Raw genomic sequence first — 24,164 nt, 5'->3', positions numbered from 1 at the left:
GGAAATGCTCATTACAATTATTATTAATTTTAACAACCTGTTAATTTATATATATTTTGTATAACTATTACTTGTTATTTTCCATAAAATTACCTTTATTAATGACATAATTAGGTACATTTAAAATCAAACCACTATAAACCAAGCAATTTACGAAAAGCGTGCTAATATCCAACATGGCTACCACAAAAATGCTATTTTCAACTGAAAGCGCTCTAATACCTTCCGATGTAACTTCCCAGCGCCTCATTACCGAACAGTTTCGGTTTTTAATTATTGCCGACATGAAATCAAAGTGAATTTTCATTTTCAAGTATTATATTCCACCCTTAAGGGTGTCGAAGTGGGGTGGTATCGGATGTCTTATTATTTTTACTTGAGTGCGTAGAACGGAGCGCGATGGAATCCTGTCAACTTGACAGCTGTTTATTTTTTTTCAATCACGCCAAGGCGAAGGAACGTCCATTTGAGTATTGGAATGACGTCTATTTTTGTTTAAATATTTTGTATAATAATATATTAATTTAATATGTTTTGATGATTTTTTTAAACGATGGTTTTATTAGACCTAATTTTTATTTATTTAGTTTATTTTCATTGTAATTAAAATACTCTTGTTTGTCTTAAATCGCATTAAGTTGTACAATAATTATGTTCTGAAGAACACAAAAATACCTTGTTCTTTATAAACTCTTACTATTTATATGCTTCACAAATGTTATACAATCCTAACGTATTCTATTAAAGTACATGTCAATAACGTTCTCGTCATAAACCTCCATCAAAACAAAGCAATAAAAACCAACATAATACAAAAATACCTCCCAATATCGGTTCAGTAACCATGAACTTAAGCTTCGGATCCAGGTCTAATCCTAACTTGTCTATTTTGGGCGCACCCCCGATCGTAAAACATAAATATTAACCGGCATGCGTAAATAAAGAATTTAATTGTAGCTCCTATTCTAATAGCCATAGTGCATGTTTTCCTGTGATAGGTTTATGGTTAAGACAATGGGATTTGTAGGAGTGAATCGATAAGGAATATTGTAGTTCGACATTGATACCAGGTTTTAAAGAATGTTTAATCAGTGATGAAAAATGATGGAACAATGAATGGTAATATTTTGGTAGTCGTTATTCATAGTACAACAAGAAGTAAGAAAAATTAGACACTAGAAACCATAAGCCTGAGTATAAACTATGATCATGATCGTCTTGATGCAATATAGTTTACTAGAGAGCCATGAGCTAAGTAAAGTATCATAGTTCAATCAAGAAACATAGACAAAGTAGAGAAGACTTAGGTATAGTTTAAATCTGACAAAGCATAGAAGACTGAACATTTAAGAAAATCGACCAAAAATAGCATCATATCCGAATCTTCACTTATTAAGTTATACTAAAGCATCCATATCAAATCAAACCGAGACAAACAAACAAAAATCTCCACACAATTACTCAAAACACGGCACTAATAAAAAACACAAGATACGATAAAAGGAACACTTTATCATCGCGTTACAAGGGAGTTAGTTCCCCAGGGAACCGAACCCGGGCCTACCGCACTGTACGTGATCCGCGTACTGATTACGCATTTTTGTTTATGGCGTAGGAACTGTGGTCGCGGTCGTTGAACTGGGTAAACAGTTTAATCGATAATAATTAGCATTGATAATATTTATAAAAAAAGTATCAATCGAAAAATAAAATTCTTGATTTTTTTTCTTGAGGGTTTTTCTGTTTTCGAAGCAGTTGTGATTTCTAAACAGTTTTATGTTCAGCTTGCGATGGATGATGGATTTATGAAGGTTTTTATTCTATCTCGAACTCGTGCATGACTTGACAACTTGAACCGTAGCAGTTTGAAATTACTTCGAAGAATTACATCCCCGTATGAAGGCTTCAATCTTCATTCAGATAAATAATTATATGTTTGTATTATATATTGTATTGTATTGTTATGTGCAGTGGTATTGTTGTGTTTAAAAACACCATAGAGTAATCGAAACACAGATACCAAATCTGTCAGACCGCAAAATCGCTTTACCCATAAAGTATTACGAATTTATTTTCACGAAAAACCCGCCAGATGTCGCTTCCCAACAGATTGACAGACTCCATTTCAATTCACAGTTCACTGATAATATTTATATTAAGTACGCCGTTGTTTGAAGTTCAAAGGAGTTTATATAAAAAGGTTGAACAGTTTTCAGTCTGAGGGCTTTAGTCTATGCTTGTATGATTTAATATTATTTGAAGTGGGCGCATCTGTGACGCATTTACGTGCGTTTAATGTAGATTTTTATGTGTCTTTAATGTTTTCTTGTAGTGTATTTATAGTTTACATTATCACTATTTAGGGGTGCATGGAATCTTCATTTGTAAAAATACGGGTCCACATTTTAAGGTGACTTTTCTTGAATTCGAGTCAAAAGTCTGCCATATTGCCATGTAATATTTGGGATATGTTTTAAACTTAAATAATTAGAATAAATTATATACATTATTATGAATCTCTTTTTAGTATGCTCATAACTTTTCCATTAAATCTAGCTGTACGATTTCAAAGATTTCAAAAGCATCTCACTCAGCATAAGCTATACATAGAAAGCAAAGTCGTTCCAACCAACTTAAAACTACTTGATGGAGTGCCCTTTAGCCCACTCAGTGACGAATCACCATAAATTTCAAGGGAAAAATCTCTCAGACCCTTGAGAATTGGGTCGAATCTATAACGTTAAATCCATGGAAGTTCAAATTTCGAACAGTTAGGTACCCATCGGCCAATCGGACGCTTATCTGAAATCGAACCAATGATATCAAGCCGATTACGCGGGAACCGTAAATTTGATAATGGAACGCAAGTTCGTTAATTATCACGGGAAAGTATTTGGAATCGATGGAATTAATATTGAGTTTGAATTTGGAATGTTGGCTTTCGTTTTCTGGCGATTTTGTTACTTTTTCCCTGATTTAATCGTGCATATTTTAATACAGTGACTATGTTGTGTTTCACTTCAAAAAGGGGATAGCATTTATGGGGATATCACTATTAGCCCTTTTTTATATTTTAAAGCATTTATGTTCATAACTTGTACTTATTCTAGCCACTACTACAACTAACTTATTTAACAACCTTTCTTCAATGTACCTATTATATTTTTATCATCCAATATTCAAGAGCCTCGTAAAACTAGATCACCTGATACCAAGTCAGTGCCCCCACTCCTGTGACGTCATCAAGGACGCTCGTCAGGACAATGCTGATCACAGGGTTCAGTGATCCCAGCTCAGTTTTATCCTCGTGTCCTATATCTTATCACTTATTACGCATTTTAAGGAGAACGTCTAAGAAACTGCATTATTGTATGCGATGTGTAAGAATAAAACTTAGTTACAGGGTTGTAACGTAAAAGTATGTCAGAAAGAGTAGATTTTTATAATAATAAATTGTATAGCATATTCGAATTTCAAATCAAATTGATTTTTAATATCGTATTGATATAATATGTACTTAGACAAAGATGCTGAGCACCTGTCGAGATGTTTTTTAAACCAGGTCATAAGTGCATAACTCTATTCAAAAATAATATAAACCCACGCCCATAAATCATTGTTAAAATTCACAATATAATATCACAAAATATCTACTGTTTCGTGTTAAAATCTCCAAAATTGACACATAATTGCTCATACATGAAGTACATCTTTGTAACTACACGTCCATAACTTTCAAGTACAAAATTGGCTACTCAATGTACAGACAGCAAAAAATTACCACTACAAGTAAAATGTGAGCACTCTACAGTTCTTTGTGTTAGGTTGAGGGTTATTCAAAAGTGCAATGACCCTTGCATTGTCTAAAGTTACTGCTAAAAGGTAGGTTTTGCGGAAATGTAAAAGTTCGTACAAATAAGAGGAGTTAATTATACTTAGGTATTACTAGCTTACCGCCCGCGGCTTTGCGCGCTTTTTCTAAAACCTAATAAATTATATACTAAAACCTTCCTCTTGAATCACTCTATCTATTTAAAAAAACCGCATCAAAATCCGTTGCGTAGTTTGAAAGATTTAAGCATACAAAGGGACATAGGGACAGAGAAAGCGACTTTGTTTAATACTATGTAGTGATGAGAGAGTACACAAACTAATAATTATACAATTAAGTTGTGTCAAATCAGCACAAAATTTTGCTGTTCAAATCAGTTTATAATTAACTAAAACTAATGAGATATTCTAAGAATAAATTATAGATTCGATTAGAGATATTAATTCCAATAAAATGAGATCATTTTCATAATTTGTGTTGACGACCCAGACATAGGCTACTTTTTATACCGGAAATCCCACAGGAACGGGAACCATGTGAGTTTTTCTTTGATAATGCGGGCGAAGCCGCGGTTTATGTAGCTTCCGCATAATAGGTAGGTACTATAAATAGATTCTACGACCTACTCCTGAATCGCTCCAGGCTGACTCCATGATCACAGGTTTCATCAGTCTGTCCTAGGAACCTCTTTACCGAGAAAAACTCAAAAGCAAGTATCAACAAAGGGAATACCCAATTTAGGTTAGGCACGCATTTCATAATAACAGCTTTGTGACTAGGTTTTGTGCGAAGGTTCTATTTTACTATTATAAAGAGTACATTATGGCCTTGTAATATAGATGATGGTTTGTTTCATAATAGATATTTTCATTTCATCAATGGGTATCTTCAAAACATCTTGGCTTGCGCATTTTCTGCTCATTTGTAAATGGTTGTTTGTGTTTTAGAAATTATATGAACTATTAATCAAACAGTCACCTATTGAAAATTGTATGTAGGTAAGATGTTAATTATTTATCACAATCTCTGCATGATAATCTCTAGAATGATAAAATATACGTTAAACATCGAAGGTTTACTATAGGAAATTACCAATATAGTATAAAAAATAATGTAAAAGAAGAACTGATGCCAACACCAAGATCGACAAACACTCGCTTCAGAATCAGTGACACATATAAATAATAAAGTCATTCCATACACTTATTTATTTATTTATATCATCAGAACATCATAAAGCCTCATCCATATACTCATCAACAAAACATTAAGCCGCAACCACACTCACCTGACAATCTCCCGCTGCGCAGCGTGCAGCTTGCCCGCGAGTCGCGCCGCGTCCGCTTCAGCGGCGCGCGCCCGCGCCTCCCAGTCGCCGCGCGCGCGACGCTCACGTTCCGCATCGTTGCGCGCAGCACCCTCGCGCTGAAAAATCATCATATTATTAGTATAATATTTCACATAATGTAATATAGATTACCCTCTTAGTACCTACAATATCGCACATAAGATAACAGAAATAGTCGATTTATTAAACAATACGACATCATATCACAAGTCAACAAAAATACCTTAGACGAACGTTATGAGTATTAAGAAAATAAATAATATAGAATAAGTTACGATTTAAAAAAACGCTTGATAGTCACCGGAAACTATCACACAGAGGACTCTATCTTTTGCCTTATCTATATGAAGAAAAACAACACCTTTTAAATTCTTGTTTAAACAAAAAAAAAATTGTTAAATATTTAATTAACCGCTACCACATTCTTGTAAAATATAACAATTACTTTGAGTTAAATACAATCATTATTGTATGTATGTATAAAACAACTTCACCACCAATTTGTTAAATCAAACACTTGCATCGTATTCAAATACTAGGTACTACAGCATCTAGTATGGTACTGGCATGTTATGTCGCGATCCGATAAAAATCCAATTTTGCGAACGTCGCGCTAGCAACATCGACACTGTCGCGAGTCGCGACACGTGTCGGCGTTTGATCAACGCAACACATCTAGTGTGTAAGTGTACACAGTTTATATTCAATCATTTTTATGTAGAGACGAGAAATTATTTTGTATTCAGTCATTTATGCGGAGAAGACAGATCAGCAAATAGCCGCAGTCTTTAGGAAAGGGGCTTTTTATAAATTCACTAGCTTTACGCCCGCGGCTTCGCCCGCTTTGTCTAAAACTTAATAAATTATATACTAAAACCTCCCTCTTGAATCACTATAAAAAAAAACCGCATCAAAATCCTTTGCGTAGTTTAAAAGATTTAAGCATACACAGGGACATATGGACAGAGAAAGCGACTTTGTTTTATAGAGGTACTATGTAGTGATGTGATTGCAGAAGTTTTGTCAAAGAACACGTAAATAGTAAAAACTAAGAATTAACTAAAATTATAGAGCAGTAGAGCACGATTACTCTACTTACTACGTTTATCAAATTAAATGAAATCTATACATAAATAATAAATCTGTAGAAGGGTAAATTCTGTACATTGAAAATATTGAAAAAATAATAGCAGGGGGTGTTACTGGATCGATACCAAACCCAAATATGTGATTAAAAAAATTTTTGTCTGTCTGTCTGTCTGTCTGTATGTTCAGGCATCACGTGAAAACTAACGGTTCGATTTCGATGAAACTTGGTATAATTATACTTTATTATCCTGGGCATAAAATAGGATACTTTTTATCCCGGAAAAATATGTAGAAAAAAAATAAATCTTAACTTTTCTTAATTTTTCCGCGCGGACGGAGTCGCGGGCGGAAGCTAGTATAATAATATTTGATTTAATTGTATACTTACTTACTACATAATAATTGATATTAAAGACGTCAAATAAAAAAAAAAATTATTGAATAACTTTTTTTTTTTATTAGAACAGACACAAACGATCTTATAATTATCATACCAATTTTGTCGTAATCCAATAGCTTATAAAAGAAATAACAAGATTCAAGTCTCACACAGAAACAGCAGAAAATGAAACGTAGAAAGCGTAATCCTAAATATTAAGTTAACAACCATTAACTGTACAATTATCATCCCGTTTAATGTCCTTAATTAATGGCAAAATAAACATTAACGGCTGGGTTTGGTAAACGCGTACCTGTACCTTGCTGAGATTTTATCACTGCTTTGGTTTAAGTTGTAAACTTTATATATAATTTATGGTAATAGTTTAATAGAACTTCGATATTATAATCGGATGATACACAGGAATTAATCTCTCTGCATTAAGAGTAGAGCTAAATAAGCAATTTAAAAATTATAATAAATTTTAGATGTTTCAGTATTTGTGTGAAGATCTCAGTGAATGATCAGTTTTCTCATAGTACAAAAAAAGACTAGGTATTCTCATAAATCCAGTAGTTTATATTGCAATGACAGTCTACACTTCCGCGGCACATCTAATGGTACGTTCAGACGCGTGGCAAGCAGCCTGGCAAGCGGCCCGGCAAGCAGCCCGTGCGCTTACGGTTCAAACAAACAAACACGGGCGCATGCACAACATGTTTACATGTTTGTACCCTTGCTTGTGCTCGTTGAATGTCACTTTGAACGCAGGTGTGAACCCACATCTAACACGAAGTGCGTCGCGTAAGAGCTGTTTCTCTTATTGAAATTAAATTTTCATCGCCAATTTCAACGGCTGTTTCATTTTTGTGTCATAAAGTAGAATATATTAGTTTCCATATTTCTATTTTTCTATGCGTCAAAATTCATCTAAAACTAGTCGGCTTAGCTTGAAAGCGTAAAAACTTTACTGTCTTATAAAATGCCACCTTTTAAACCAACCTTTGAAACCAAGGTCTTATCCAAAACCTTAGCTTGGGACACGAAGTTCCCAGCTTAAAGTTTGATGAAGTTTTAATTGAAAATTAGTCTTGGCCGTATCTTGGTTGCAGTTCATTTGGTCCACGGGACTTGGAAGATTTACTCTCTTAATGAAACCGCTGAGTAATGTCCGGGAGATAATTTAAATCTATTTAAATAAAAATACGGTTTTTCTTACCGTAGTTGTTGGAATAATGAGGTTTTATTGTAAAGTCTTTTAGCTTTAAAACTAAGAATTTAATGATGTATGTATAATGTTTATACGATATATCTATACTAATATTATAAAGCTGAAGAGTTTGTTTGTTTAAAGGCGCTAATCTCAGGAACTACTGGTCGGATTTGAAAAATTATTTCGGTGTTAGATAGCCTATTTATCGAGGAAGGCTATAGGCTATATTGTTATTTAGATTTCTATGCTATATATCATCACGCTAAGACCAATAGTAGCGGAGCCACGCGGGTGAAACCGCGGAGCGCAGCTAGTAAGTTATAACTAAACTAAATAAGCTTATTATAGCAGAGGGAACGTACTCGTATATGGGCTGATTATGATGATGAATTGAAAAATACGACGGAACTTTTTTATAACAATTATAATACGAGCAGAATTTTACAATATCGTATTTTAGATATGTTTTATAATATTTACTATGTATAATTATCATTTTGTCAGGCTGTCAACATTTATAAAAATAACTACGAAAAATGAACTACCTTTCACCACAGACGGTATCTCGTCAAGTTAAAATCTACGTCATTTCCACAAATCCTCTAACGCACGGAAGTTTCCAGAAATAAATGAGCTTAAAAAATAAATACAGTTAGAGAGGATTTAGATGTATGTTTGTTTATGTCGATGGACTTTCGCGTTCATAATTTTAAATAATTGAAGTTTTATGTTTCTTGTGTAAATCTATAGTTATATTATAAAGCTTGTTTGTTTGTTTGAACGCGCTAATCTCAGGAGCTATTGATCCGATTTGAAAAATTCTTTCGGTTGTAGATAGTCCATTTATCGATAATCGATAAAGGCTATGTAATATAGCTTCTTCTTCCTTTGCCTTATCCCTTTATTTGGGGTCGGCTCTCCTCGTTCTCATGCGCCAGGATGGTCTATCCTGGGTTGTCTGTTTATTCAATTGGGCTCTCTCCATGTCTTTTGATATTGTAGACCACCAGGTGGCGGGGGGACGTCCCAGACCCCGTCTTCTATATGGCAAGTTTAGTGCCCTCCTTAATACGTGGTTTTCTTCACGCCTCATTACGTGTCCATACCATCTTAGACGCTGTTCAGTGAGTTTCTCTGAGATGGGAGCGACCTTGAAACTTCCTCTGATGTACTCATTGCGCACTTTATCAAGTCTAGTTACGCCGGCCGCCCATCTAAGCATTTTCATTTCATTTACATGAACTCTTTGCTCTTGAGCTTTTTTGATTGCCCAGCACTCGGAGCCATACATTAGAGCTGGTCTAACTGCGGTCTTGTAGACTTTTCCTTTGGTCTTTATTGGCATCTTTGGATCACATAATACTCCCGTCAGACTCCTCCATTTCTGCCAAGCCACATTGATTCGATGTGTAACGTCAGCATCAATATTGGCATCCGATGATATCAGGCTATATAATATAGCATCATATATTATATATGATATCATCATTCCAATGCGGGTAAAGGCGTTTAGGTGTTTGGGTGTACTAAATGAAATACTCGCTTACGAAACATACATATTTATTGTGCGCGGCGTAAACGTCCGGCAACGACAATTAGGAGTTATACACTGTGTTACATATTAATTTATTATTACAATATGTGTTTTGTAAGTCAGCAAAACCCCTACAATATTCCCCCCCTTTTACAAAAAAAAAATAATAAGTAAAACTGTGGAGCTTTATAATGTAATATCTAGTGTTAATTGTTAATTATTCTCAAAACCACTTTAAACTCAAAAATTAAAATTATTAATTAAAAGCTACGCCTTTGAAATTCCCTTTTCACAGCGGCGGGATATTTTAAGACAGGATAAAAGATTTGTATCTACAAAACACAGTTCGCTCCGTTTAGTTTGTTAATTTACTTAAAAAGTCTATGAAACATGAGATGAGAAGTTGCTTTCAGCTGCAAGACGTGCATTTTAATTGTGGTATTCTTGTATCTCGATTCTCGAGGTTAAATGTTTATGCAGGCTGTTTTATTTATTGCTTGGGACGTTTACATGATGTTTTATTATTTAGTATTTTTATATACTTAACAAATTTAAAATATTTAATTAATTGTATATAAATGGAAAATTGACAACGTTAAAACGTGTTTGGAATTATTTCCTGTTTATACTAGATTTTTATATATTTCGAGTACCTTTCGCTTTTCATATGGAAACTTGAACTATTTGCTCTTAGTCATCATAATTTTGTCAGTGTGATATGTTACAAATGACCATCCAAAAGTCTAGATATATCAATAGCCTTCCTAAATGCAGCAGGTATACGTAGAAAGAAATTTAAACACGATTTATTTCCTTTACATATTATAGACAAAAGTTATCGCTCTATCTCTACATTGATATATTTCCCGCCCAACCCCGCCCGTCACCTAAGAGCGTAACCTGTCAAACTGTCAGTTATGACAACCACTTGGGTACAGGGTGCTCCCGTTTGTATAGAGGTATATTTGAATTTATATATTTATCGATTGCTATGTGTTATAATGTAGCATCCATATGTAAAGTGTCGTCTTCTAATAAGTACCTATATTTCGTCTTCTACGTATTGCAGATTGCAGACAGAGGATACCTACTGCCTATCTTCTCGTATGTGTAAATACTTATATTGCAACTGTGACACTTTGTCTATCTCGCATTCACAATAAAATTGTAAATTTCAATTTAAAAATTTGATAAAACCTAAAATGTGTGTGTAAGATGATATATTTTGCCCGCAAATTTCGATGCGTTGACATGTCGTCGGTTTCGTAAATCTTTTGAATGTATTTCATTGATTCATATTATTTCAGCAGCTTCATAAGCAACTTATTATTATTACTCCAAGCATGTAAAGGTCAAATTATCTTGCACTCCATGTTTATCATCAAGTTATTACCGCCTAAGGTAAATGCAATTTTTGCATTCGTAATTAATACGGATACATTTATAAACGAAACGGTCAAAGTAAATTGTACAAAATGATATTTAAGTACTGTGAAAAAGTTCTACGAAGAGGTTTTAATAAATTTAAGAACAGTGATTTTTTCCACTCCAAGAAACTTGCTAAGCTCATTAGCTAAAAACTTTATCAAAGTATTTTTCTTCTGAAATAAGTATTAATAAGCGAAGGTACTTTTGTTCTGTAAGTGTATCAAAAGTTCTGTACAAATTACAAGTATTTAGTTCTCTAAAAAAAGAATAAAGTTTTTTTTAAAATTGTTACTTTTTATGAGGTAATAGTGACTCTGAAAACATTATTATATTACTGCTATTGTATGTTTTAAGAGTCGTCTGCTTGTGTGTGTATAATATTGAGTTTTAATGTGTAAATGTAATACTTTTTAAGGTTTAATCAGGCAGTATCCATCCTGAAATTCAAATTCATCACAACCAATATAACTGCTTTGTATGACATCGGAACATGCACACTTTTAATAGAGATTAAACACTCATCACTACCTACATAGTACTATAAAACAAAGTCGCTTTCTTTGTCCCTATGTTTCTTTGTATGCTTAAATCTCTAAAACTACGCAACGGATTTTGAAGCGGTTTTTTTTAATAGATAAAGTGATTCAAGAGGAAGGTTTTAGTATATAATTTATTAGGTTTTGGACAAAGCGGGCGAAGCGAAGCCGCGGGCGGTAAGCAAGTACAAAATAAAAAGCAAAACGATAAATACACTCAAGATTAGCCGGAAACATGTGTATCGGACGGATATTATTAATTACACCTTAATTACTGCTTAATTGGCGTAATTAATCAGCCCAGACCAATGGGCATTAAATATTGACGCCATGTTTTTCGTTTACCATCGACAGGTACACAAATGGGTTCGTTTTCATAGCTTCAGATTAAATAAACGCAAATGTGTGGTTATATTGTTTTGATAGTGTTTTTTATCTGTGCGGTTGCTGCCGAATGTTTTACCATTTGTTTTCAATTATTTGGTTACGAATGAATTATTATATAATTTTTGTGTAACGTATGAAGTAGGTATGATTTATTTTTTGTGTACGAACATAATAATATTGATGGTAGGTTATCTATTGTTGTATACCCTTATAAGTAGCGAGAACAAGGAATATAAGTAATTAGGAGAATTTAAAGTATATACCACCATAAGTTGAAATATATACCTTAGGTCAACGTAGTAAGTTGTTATATATGCCATAAGTTGAAATATATACCTTAGGTCAACCTTATGAATCACCTTACCCGACTCCTTCGTCACAAAACACAAGATTTCATACGCAAAGAATAATCAAACTTTACGCTACACAAAACTATGATATATTAAAAGGCTAGATACGTTACCCGCTCTCTATTTTGGCAGGAAAAAACTCAGGTAAGTGCCCGAGTTTCACTTAGTCACGCACCATTCAGCGTCGTAGCTGGACGTTCTTTTTATATTTTAATCGGCAGTTGTTATTACGAAGTACATGAGTGAGACATGTATTATGTCTCGTGCGTGAGAGTGAAAGAGAGAACAACTGTATTGGTGATAATGCGTTAGTAAGTAGGTATGTATTAATTACGCTGTTTTTTAGTGCAATGATGTTGGCGTATGCCGCGTCTACTAGTATAATAGGTCATTGACACAAAATATGTATCCAGGATAATCTCGAGAGAGCTAAAATATTAAACGCCATAAATCACAGCAAGCGATTCTTGAGATAATTCTTCTTGTTATTAAAATAGAAAGCTCTCAGTGATCAATCACGGCTGTCCTCACTCAACACTGTTATTTTTAACGTTTCTCTGTAAATTATGCTGTTCTGTGTCATCTGTTAATAGTTTTATGTGCTACGAACTGTTGAAGTATATTAAACTATTTGAAAATTAGTTCTTAATATGATTAAGGCTTATAATAAGAACAATTTACACAATTTATTTATTCCACAGCATCGTTGTGTGGTTACAAAACATTTGGAACTTCTCTGTTAAGTTAAAAATAGCCTGTGGTAGGGAAATTCCTTATGTTGGTAATAATATCTTATGCTTATAAGATTAGAAGCAAGGACATGAAATTATTTTTAAGTCAGCGTATTATTTAAGCATATGAATTAAGTTTATTGATGCAGTTCTAAGCTATGCTAGAAAACATAGTCTGTTTATTATGTGTGTTAACAATTTTGCTATTAAAAATGTTTGTCAAGTATTCAATACTTGTTGTATTAAAGTTTTTTTTTATATAAGAGGAGGCAACAGAGCAGACGAGTCAACTGATGGAAAGTTTACTGCGTCGCCCATACGCACCAGCAATGCCGGGGACATTGTCAGTGCGTTGCCGGCCTTTAAGGTACCTACGCTCGTTTCTTGAAGGTCCCTAAGTTGCAAAAAAAAAGTATCGCAAAATATATAGATATCTTTCCTCTTCAACACATAGCTTGATTAAATATATCATTACTATTTCATACATAATTGTACTCAGTAATTTAATCAATAAAATACACCTATTAGCACATCAAAGAGTCACTAAAAGTTTTTCCAAGAATTAAAACATCCCTCCTAATCCCTTATACCAACTAACAGTTTACTTACGAGTTAGCTAACAGGGGATACAGACACAAACAGTATAGGGTATAGTGGGGTGAGGTCGTGGAGATTAATATTTTCAGTTTATCATTCACCTGTCACTTAGCTAGTGCGTTACTACATTATATTGATATACGTTGAATGGTTGCGACCTTGAAGAGATGAGTTAGGTGCTGTGAAAATTGATTGCGAATCTATTTTGGATACTAAATTCTATCCAATTGTAGGTATTTTCTATTTAACTAAAACATTAGATTTGAATATATAAACATAGTCAAACATTTATTCATTGTTTCCAATCAACTTTAATCGAAAACTCTAAATATTTGGAGCGAATAAAGTATCAATTTAATTCATTTCACGCGTTTCGATGATGATTTTTATTGTCTGTTTTCTATATTATTTTCATAATTCGACCATTCATCCCTGTATAATATATGAAATTAATTATACCAAGGTTTAAACTCCCTAAAGATTTCAAACAGCGCATATTAATATTCGTTAATTACGCATTAACATTGGCAACATATTCTAATAGACCTCTCCCCTATTCCCGTTAATAGAAAGAAACCCCTATGAGCGAATAAGACACCAATTTGCACTTTTACAAAACATGTAATTTTCATTCCCCTGGCCTATGACGTCATATCAGCCAGGGGATTGGTTGAAATGATGCCACGTGGTCGCCACGCGCCGCGTTTTTGGCAAATTAGCTGGGGTTCTATTGAATTCTAAATTTAAAAGTCTAAAATTCTGAATTCGAAATTGAACATGTAATATATTTCATTGGTTTCTGGTTGACTATTTAGAGTTTTTTTTAATTTACACTTGAATTTAGGTATTATTTTATCATCAAAGTAATTCCTGTTTTGTATACGGCTAGTAAAACGCAATAGTTATTGTAGAGACCAATATGAAATTAGATTATTAAACTTTCTCGATCGAATTATTGCATAATTCAAAGATTAGAGAAATTAATGATTTGGAATCATCCCTTTCTCTATAATAGAGTATAAATTCGAATAAATTTAACTATTCCCATACTCTCAAAATGACGTCCACATATAAAAAAAAGTACATGAGTCACCTTCTAAGCCACCCTCACAAAGCTCATACTGAAGTACTCGTTAAACTAAATACTAAGGGCTGGTACAATAGAAACTAATCCAATGTCCCTTGTATGGACAGCTGCGTAAATTATTAATAAATTCAATAAATCTCATACAAAAATCGGATTTATTTCCTAAAAGAATTATTGGGAACATGTGATTTCAACGTAAGTTAAGGGTACGTAAGTTAGTTTTTATAACAAAAAAAAACGCTTTTCAAAGACAAACAAACATATTTCACATTTAGGTATACTATTATGTAAATATCAACATTTAGAAATCAAAGACTTTTTAACGGATTTTAAACGCGATTTATTCATTATATTATTTTCCCGACGTTTCGAACACTTTACAGCGAGCGTGGTGTCTCCCCGTGACCACGCTCGCTGTAAAGTGTTGGCTGTAAATGTATACTACTCGCGTAAAATCAGACACTAGAAAATACTATGTAAACATTTATTAAAGTGAAACTTTTATTACATCGTCTCAAACTTTTTGGTCTGCGTAGCGCATGTCGCGTGACGCACAATACGTACGATAATCATCGTACAAATACGATAATTTTTAGTTAAATGTCTATAGTGTGAAAAAAAGTTTCACTTTTACCGTGGTTTCATAAAACCACACAACATTTTTTTATATAATTATTTATTTATAGATCTAAGATGATTGTGATGACGTCACAATATTATTTGATCTATTCAGCTATAATATTGTAGAGTTCCAACTTCTCCAGGGGCTGAGACAAAGGGTGCAAACTGCACAGCTACTTAGATATTGAATAAATATTATATACGATGATCACAAGCTATAAAAATCTAAGATAAAAATACATACTTTCATAAGATAAGCTCATGAATTTATTGTATCTTTACCGATCCTTGGTAAGTTAGTATACTAAGTCCGAATTAAATAAATAAATAAATAAAATTCATTTATTTCAGGCCACATAGCCCATATTAATTCTTTTCATTTAATGTGGGTCAAAATCAATTCTACAGGAGTCGTTTACAAACAAACATTAGGTATAAAGAGGTGAAGATAATAAAAACGTGTTTAGAACAGTAAATGATTGCTGGTCGTAAAAAAAGTTGTCATGGAAAAAATCAAAGAAAAAATATTTCGCAAGCAGAAGTCGCGTGAATAAGATAGCTATAAGTTCGATTTACAAAAGGGGGTGTCGCTTTATAAAAATGAGTCACCCTGCGGGGATTAAACGCAGATTCTCTTTTCTATAAATAATGAAATAAGCAATTATCTTTGTATATATCATAATCGTCTTAACGTAATTCAGTAAGGTTTAGAATTGTACACAGCGAATAGCGATGCAATGTGAAACTATGTACTTATGTACAGTAGGTAGGTATATAATAATTTAATAAAAAGTTTATAGTTACTTTAGTTACTTAGTTTTTGCTTGAATATTATCCTCCTTACTACGTATTAATAGATTCCAAATCACTACATAATATAACCAAAGTCGCATTCTCTGTCCCTATGTCCATTTGTATGCTTAAATCTTTAAAACTACGCAACGGATTTTGATGCGGTAGATAGAGTGATTCAAGAGGAAGGTTTTAGTATATAATATACTAGGTTTAAGACAAAGCGGGCGAAGCGGCGGGCGGTAAGCTCGTAATTTAATATTTAGCCCGTTAAAAAAACAGGACTTACTTTACATAATATTATTAAAATTATACTATTCATGTATATTATAGTATTCTTTACATCACCATACGAAGCCATAAATCGTCTTGGAAGTTATAATATCTTCAAATGTTATTGGATTAACCTGATTTCTGTGTATTGTCATTGTTCACCTACTTCCAATCTTGGTTAACTAATTTCCCGAACTCTATACTATTTTTTTTCTTTGTTTTATATTTTATTATTTCTATTTGGGTTGGCATTAGTATTCATTTATGTACCATTTTCACATTGTAATTGTTCTTTTTTATTTATTATGTGAACATAAGTTTACAAGTACTTCTAGTAATGTAGGTAATTTGTAGTAATTTTATTTTTTATTTTTAAAGTGAAACTTTTATTACGTCATCGTCTCAAACTTTTTGGTCTGTGTAGCGCATGTCGCGTGACGCACGATACGTACGATAATTATCGTACAAATACGATAATTTTTAGTTAAATGTCTTTAGTGTGAAAAAAAGTTTCACTTTTACCGTGGTTTCATAAAACCACACAACATTTTTTTTAAATTTAAGTTTTAAAACAGAATTAGTCACGATACATTCATTTCCATAGACCTAGTGAATTTGGTATTTAAAGGTATAAATCGATCGAATTCCTTAAATTATTATCTCTAACTTAAACAAACATTTAATACAAATTTTATTTTCCTACATATAAGTAACTTGTATTTTATACACATTTCACTTATTTCCCTATACATTTACTTCTATTCCCTTCCATTTATCTTGCAATACAATTATTCGTAACACAATCAACGGTTGTGATTTGTCTAACTCGGATTTCATCAAAGCTTACGATATTTGCTTCAATGAACAAGTTTATGGGCCAATAGCCTCTTCGTACCAATTTACAATTTCAACCGATATAAATGATAATTGGTGAAATGTACATCATACATGTTTATCACTACATAGTATAAAACAAAGTCGCTTTCTCTGTCCCTATATCCCTATGTATGCTTTAATCTTTAAAACTACTAATGATAAAATGATTGAAGAGCAAGGTTTCAGTATACAATTTATTAGGTTTTATAAATAGCGGGCGAAGCCGCGGGCGGAAAGCTAGTAAATGATAATCGGCGAAATGTAGCTTATTTGAGCTAAAATAACATATGTATAGGATTTCGTACTAATTAGAGGTATTTAATTAAATATAAACTGGCTTTGTAATGCTATTATTAGCGTATTAATTAAGCTGATGATTCGAACCATAAATTGGCTTTGACATTTTGTATGAATTGTTTAAAATTTGATCGTATTAAAATAGTATTAAAAGCAAATAATTTTCTCTTGTTTCATGGTAAACATTTAAAATGGTTAATGTAAATAACTTAAGTAACCAGCTTGAACCTACGTAACCGCTGAAATTTGACCCTCAGAATTTAATTAATCCTGCCGTACCATTTCTGGCACAAATTCATTAGATACTTGATAGTTTAATGTGATTTAATACCTTATACTATAAACCCTTCGCATTGAATTTTGGCATAGATATTACTACACTACATACATATACACAGACGAAGTAATTTTAAAATCTATATAGTTACATCTTTGAAAATATACTTTTAAGTATGTAAAACAAAATATAGTAAAGTAATATGTTTTGGGTACTTGTGATAGATAAGATATACAACATTAAATACTAGCTATGTCCGCTGTTTTATCCGCATTGCGCCGCTTCTCTAGGTCTTAACGGGATGATATATTTTAGCCTTCCTAAATCCTATAAATGGGCTATCTAACACTAAAAGAATTTCTCAAATCAGACCCGTAGTTCCTGAGATTAGCGCCTTCAATCAAACACTTTCACTTAATTACATTAGTAATAGACATCGCGCTAAAAAAATGGAAACATGATTCCTTCTAGAATTTTCCATCGAACCCCACTGTAACCCGAAACCAAAACATGCCCACACTCTCACATCACTTATTCACTGAAGCTTAGAATAAAATCCCTAAGTAGAATAGCAAAGGTCTTAGGACACTATTTACTAAGATAGAGCCGCTGAGGGTTATAATCCCAAAGGAATCAGTACGGACAGCAAAATAAGCTCGTAAATTTTTACTTATACGACTGTCGAAGACATTAATGTTAGAAGTGAAATATTGTTCATATTTCTCTTGTTACCTTCGTTTGGTAAATATGAGTATACACTTTTATAACAGAAAAATTTTCCCTGTAAATGTGTTTATTCCAAGTGTATTTTGACGTTTATCTAATTTAAATAAATATGTGAAGAAAATAATGGTTTAGAATATTTTAATGCAACACAAGTTTAAAGTACAATTATTTTGATTAATTAGTTTGAAATCATCGTCATAATATTATACACTAGTTTTCCTCCCGCTGCTTCATCAGCGTTTTCAAAGAAAAACCCGCATAGTTCCCGTTCCCGTGGGATTTCCGGGATAAAACCTATCCTATGTGTTAGTCTAAGGTACCCTCTATATGTGTGCTAAATTTCATTGTAATCGGTCCAGTAGTTTATGCGTGAAAACCATACATACATACATAATTACAAACCTTTCCTCTTTATAATACATATTAGTACAGATAGTATAGATATATATACCTATACGTTTTGTAGTATTGTATCATTTGGATAATTGCACGACGATGCAAAGCATCAGAGAGTGCTTTACGATCGAAAATTTTTTTTCGCCTCATTTTTGCAGCTAATCTTATTATTATAGCCTTGTTAGTTCACTGAATCAAGATATTTTGCATACTATTGTCGAGATAATTTAATGGAGATTAATCCCATACTTTTAAAAAATTGATTTACTTCAATAGAATTGGAAAAAAACACCGAAATAGGTCAAAAATTTTCCTGTCCGTCATGTGTGAAACCTGAAAACACTACAACTTGTGAAAAAATCCGTCATTTGAGTTAAATTTTTTTTTTAATATTCTAATCGACGATTGTAGGTCACTGAATGCGAATGATTAATTATTTTAACTATATTTTCCGTTCATAATATATCTAGAAAGCCTACTAAGATACAGCTGAAGTTTATGAAAACACTAATCAATAGAACTACCAATAAGATTTAATCACACTTTTTGCAAAAGCGAAACCGTGGCAGATAAGTTTTTTCTTTATGTTATATTCCCAACCTCAACTTACTGCGTAACTTAATGTATAATATGTGGTATAACTTTCAATACAAATATTGCTTGTATCCCGTAGACATGACAAAGCAAACAAATTATATATAGGTATACCAGTAGGTATACAACGGCTGCGGTGCAGGGGTTGCACTAAATTTTACTGCCCTGCATAATGCAGTTTTCATGTAATCTCCGCTCCTTTATGATCCACCTTGTATAACTTTTATATTCGTAGGAATTATTTATATTATCTTTTGATTTACGATTCCTTTTTGATACAGTGGTTTTATAATCGAATTAAACTAGGTAAATAAAGTATAATTTTTCGAGAAGGAATAATGAAATAACCTCATACTTGTCTGTTAGCAAAACACATCCATAGGAAAAGCTTTACACAATAAACATACAAGAAATATTCTACCCAAAAAACATTTATATTCAAATATTGTGAAACGTCGCTTGAAAGTCGACATTTCACAAATAAAATCGACAATCCTTCAATATTTCCTCATATTTATCAAACATAGCTATGTACGGATAGCAATATAATTGGTATATAAACGGGTATATAGTTAAACAATCCAACCATCCAATCGTGTTTTGCTGACGCTACAGCGAAGTTTGCTTAAACAAGGGAAGTTCTCTCACGGTCCAACAGAGCTTTTTAACGATGCCCGATCAGCAGAGACAACTCCTTCTCCTAATTGATTATTTGTTTTTTTTTTTAATACCATTGCGCTTTCCGTATTTAGAGAGTATATTCTAAAGGATTGGAGAATAAACTGAGCTTAGGTTTAAAAAGTTCAAAAATCTTTTTAAAGAATTGCAGTGAAATTTAAAATCTACATACGTTCATTGTTTTAAAAGTGAATAAAATTACATTTAACATACTTACGCATGTAGTGTAATGACTATATTATTATTATATGCTATGTGTGTGTGATACTATACAATCTTATTGTTTTAAATAAAGTCTGCAGTCAGTCTAAAGAAATTATTGTCTCATTTACCACCAACCTTTACACGGAAATCACACACGGAATTTACACGGAAATTTTTCGTTACAATTTTAACTCTATTATCTTGTATGCAAACGTCGTCGTATACAATAAAGCAAGATCCCATTTCAATCTCACTGAAAACTTTATATCGTCACAAAAGCAGTAAATATAAAACGTTTGACATTCGTAAAGATAATAACAGCAAACGATATCTACTAAACTAGAATATAAAATACGAAAACAAACTCATAAACCCTTTTATTTCCGACAAGATTCATATGCTAATAAATCTCCTGACATGCATCATGCTAAATCGTAAAACTGTCTAAGTGTCCACAATACCCACTGTGAGATAGAGGGTCAGTGTGTATGCAATTTCGTAGATTTTTTGCTGAGTTATAACAATTTTGTGCAGTGAGTATACCTATAATCTATAAGGGAGTTCTGAATATTGCTACGTAATTGTAGACTGGTGTCTGTGTGCGTATACAGCTCATATTAACACCCATAATTTATGTGTGTGTAAATGTTATACACTAACACATACATTGCTAATAATTAACTTTGTGTGCGTGTATATTGAAGAACTAAGAAGTGAATAGATAGACTCGAATTCTGATGCAGTAGTACATCGTCTAAGCAAGCGTTTGCTCTAAGGTTTCTTAGATGTTCAAAAGCTAGGATTTCCTTTTATGCCGTTACAAAGTCTACTTTTACTTGCACTGCAGATTACTGCAGTGATATTCAAAGCGAATGAATCGTAGATACGTTAGACTAGGATAGGTCGTAAATAAGAAGATCATTTAAAAATATTCAGAGGATTTTTATATGGCGTAAACGACTATTTCTTGAGTGGTGTAACTAATCTGAATGTGTTTTATTTCAAACTCTGAACTCAAATTCAAACATTTATTTATACTATTATACTTCTTCTAGAAGCACTTTGAATTGTCATGACATATTTTTAACATTAATTATCACCGATTCGGAAAGAAGATTGTAGAACCTATATTATATTTATTCTATTACCTATGGATAGAGATTTTCTATACTACCATAATATTATTATGTTACTTAATTCAGACTTTATCTACTCCTAAAGAACTATAAAAACGTTTATATTTCAAATCAAATTCTATAAGATTACGAAACCGTCCTTATAGAGGTCCAAATATAATATTTAACCGTCTGCTCTTGAGACGAGTACAAGAGGTACCTAGTATATCTACTTGTGCACGAACACTTCATTTACTATTTTCCATTAAATTTCAAAGTAATTAAAAGTGATCGTATTTCTGAAATAATTAAAGGATACTCATAATATTTGTTTATTGAACCTTTTATTGTACCACACCATTTAACATTACAATGTACTATATGCGAGGTAAAGTACAAAAGGTGACCATAATAGATAGAAAACACACAATGTTATTATGACTATTGCCATATAACATGACTTCATTTTATGTTTGCTGTTGATTTTTATCAAACCTTTCATTATTATGTATTATCACGTTATTTTATTAATTTTTACTATTTTTTTTAAATGAAATAAGGAAATTTCTTTATGACAGTAAAATTTCACTTCTTGGAGTAAGGAGACGATTAAGGTACAAGTCCGAGACGAGCCGCAGACCGCAAACTGCAACAGCAAACTGCAAGCGACACCACTTGTTTCTATGAACATCTATGAATCGCTGCGCGTTGCGTCTGCAGGCAGCAGTGTTGCCGCGCTTGGAATCAATTTCATAGATGTTCATAGAAACAAGTGGTGTCGCTTGCAGTTTGCGGTTGCAGTTTGCGGTCTGCGGCCCGTCTCGGACTTGTACCTTAATCGTCTCCTTACTCCAAGAAGTGAAATTTTACTGTCATAAAGAAATTTCCTTATTTCATTTAAAAAAAATAGTAAAAATTAATGGTATATTTGAATCTTGCCAAAGAAGTGTCACTTCTGACACGTGTGCTCGGAACACACGCTCTTTTTCTACGCAGTCGGACATTTTCTCTTGACAATTCTAGCTTGTGTCTTATGAACATGGAAAAATAACTTACACGTAAACAAAAGAGAAAGGTGCCAATTAATCAACATCAAAGTGAGCAAATATTTAGTTGAGGACATCAAAAGTTGCGCACACACTCTTATTCATTAATTAAATCATTTGAACATAAACATTTCAACCGACAGTAGTCAAGTATCGATTGCGACTACCCTCATAGTGTTTTAAACGCAATTTATAAGCGATAGCGTATTTTTATATATTTGTATACATAATCTATTTATTTTATTGTAATATTATAAAGTATATTATATACTAGCTCAATATTTAAAGAACCAAACATAATTTAATAGGGACGTTTCGTAATTGTCTTCTAAAACTCTGGTAAGAGATACCGTCCGATGCATAGCATAGTTGCTTTGGCTGATAAATCTGTACATTTTTTTATGTTTTTGTGAGAATGATTTTATTTTATTCCATTTATAATAATTATAATATTTGTAGAAACTGCAATGTATCAACGCAAAACATATTAGTTAGTATGTTTATTCTGTAATAAACTGTAATAAATTCTACGCCGACCCGGCCGAGGAGCTAGTCAAAAAAATATCAATACCATAAAACCCATGAATAATATTAATCGGTATACTCGTTTAACTTGAACCGCACATCAAAAACACCCCACAAAACAAGGGTGGATTTGCTGAATTAAATAAAAAACGAGTCTAACTGGACACAGAAATGGCGTCGAGTGCCACAGTTTCCTATTATTATCTGACTATCACAAAATTGTCAGTTGTGACGTTTTATTGTGTTATTTTTTATTGAGTAATCCTTGACGGTTTATCGATAGGTTCATAAATATTAAAACAGTTCATAGAATATTTATCACACTTTATTTTTTCTATGATTTCTTTTTTTTCTTTAGAGCATATATTTCTCTTACTATTTAGTTTATCAAACATGAATTTGTGTTTAACAATATACAATTTTGTAATCATTAGGTCTATTATGATGTACTTTTGGATACATATTCTAGTTCCTACTTGACCAGCGCTGTAGATTTAAATCTAAACTGGCATGTCCTATTTTTCTGTAGTGGTACAAAAAAAAACAAATATGATAATATAATGAAGATAATGACGATTTGTTTTTAGAAAATTGTCATATTATATTTTGACTCTTTAGAATGACTTGTTAGTTTTATACTACGAATATTTCAAACTATGTTTAGCCATAATTTAAAGTAATAAAAATCATTCCTAATACTCATTTCATTCAAAAAATTCCCTCTAACTACGTTTCCATTGAAAACAAGCAATACCATTAAGGCCTGATTCATTACGGCTTGGTTAAAACGGTAAATCAATATTTGAGATGTGTTACACCCCTTCTGTTTGTTCCATTGCAATTGGACTCAGAGACCAATTTTGATTAAAGCTGCTATTAACATTTCTATGCGAAGTAGAGTAAAAGTGCTGCTAAAAAGTTTTTTAACCCTATTTTGTTAAAATATAAGTTTGTTTGTGATAGGTGAAAAACAATAAAAAAAGTCTAATAATTGTTGTTTGAAGTAGGGCCGATTTTTCAATCCTTTTAAAAATCCGTTATTATCCGTCCAATAAAGTATTACACGAACATTTTAAAATGTCACCTTTAAACTGTCAAATACGGACAATTAGAATACATTATTGAAATGGTAGTGTAATACGTTATTCGATGAATAAGTTTTAACCAACGATTGAAAAATCAGCCCTTAGTTATATTAACTTCAAAAATTTAAGAGTTTTATATCTTGCATAA

At 32.5% G+C, this 24,164-nt stretch overlaps 2 protein-coding genes across 5 annotated transcripts in view; both read right to left on the bottom strand.

Moving 5' to 3' along the window:
* LOC123691227 overlaps nucleotides 1–24,164 on the bottom strand; it is a 329,138-nt gene that overhangs the window by 106,031 nt on the left and 198,943 nt on the right. For all 4 annotated transcript variants that reach the window (XM_045635524.1, XM_045635523.1, XM_045635525.1 and 1 more), the window contains one exon: nucleotides 5,121–5,257. In XM_045635524.1, coding sequence (XP_045491480.1) covers nucleotides 5,121–5,257 — 137 coding nt within the window. The remainder of the gene's footprint in view (nucleotides 1–5,120; nucleotides 5,258–24,164) is intronic.
* Nucleotides 8,744–9,280, bottom strand: LOC123691229. The gene has a single exon (XM_045635528.1). The coding sequence runs from the start codon at nucleotides 9,204–9,206 to the stop codon at nucleotides 8,763–8,765; it is 444 nt and encodes a 147-aa protein (XP_045491484.1). The 5' UTR covers nucleotides 9,207–9,280; the 3' UTR covers nucleotides 8,744–8,762.

The sequence above is a fragment of the Colias croceus genome, chromosome 4, assembly GCF_905220415.1.
Source record: "Colias croceus chromosome 4, ilColCroc2.1".
In the NCBI taxonomy this organism is placed as follows: Eukaryota; Metazoa; Arthropoda; class Insecta; order Lepidoptera; family Pieridae; genus Colias; species Colias croceus.
The sequence above is the reverse complement of the archived record's forward strand: the minus strand, read 5'-3'. Positions and strand labels throughout refer to the sequence as shown.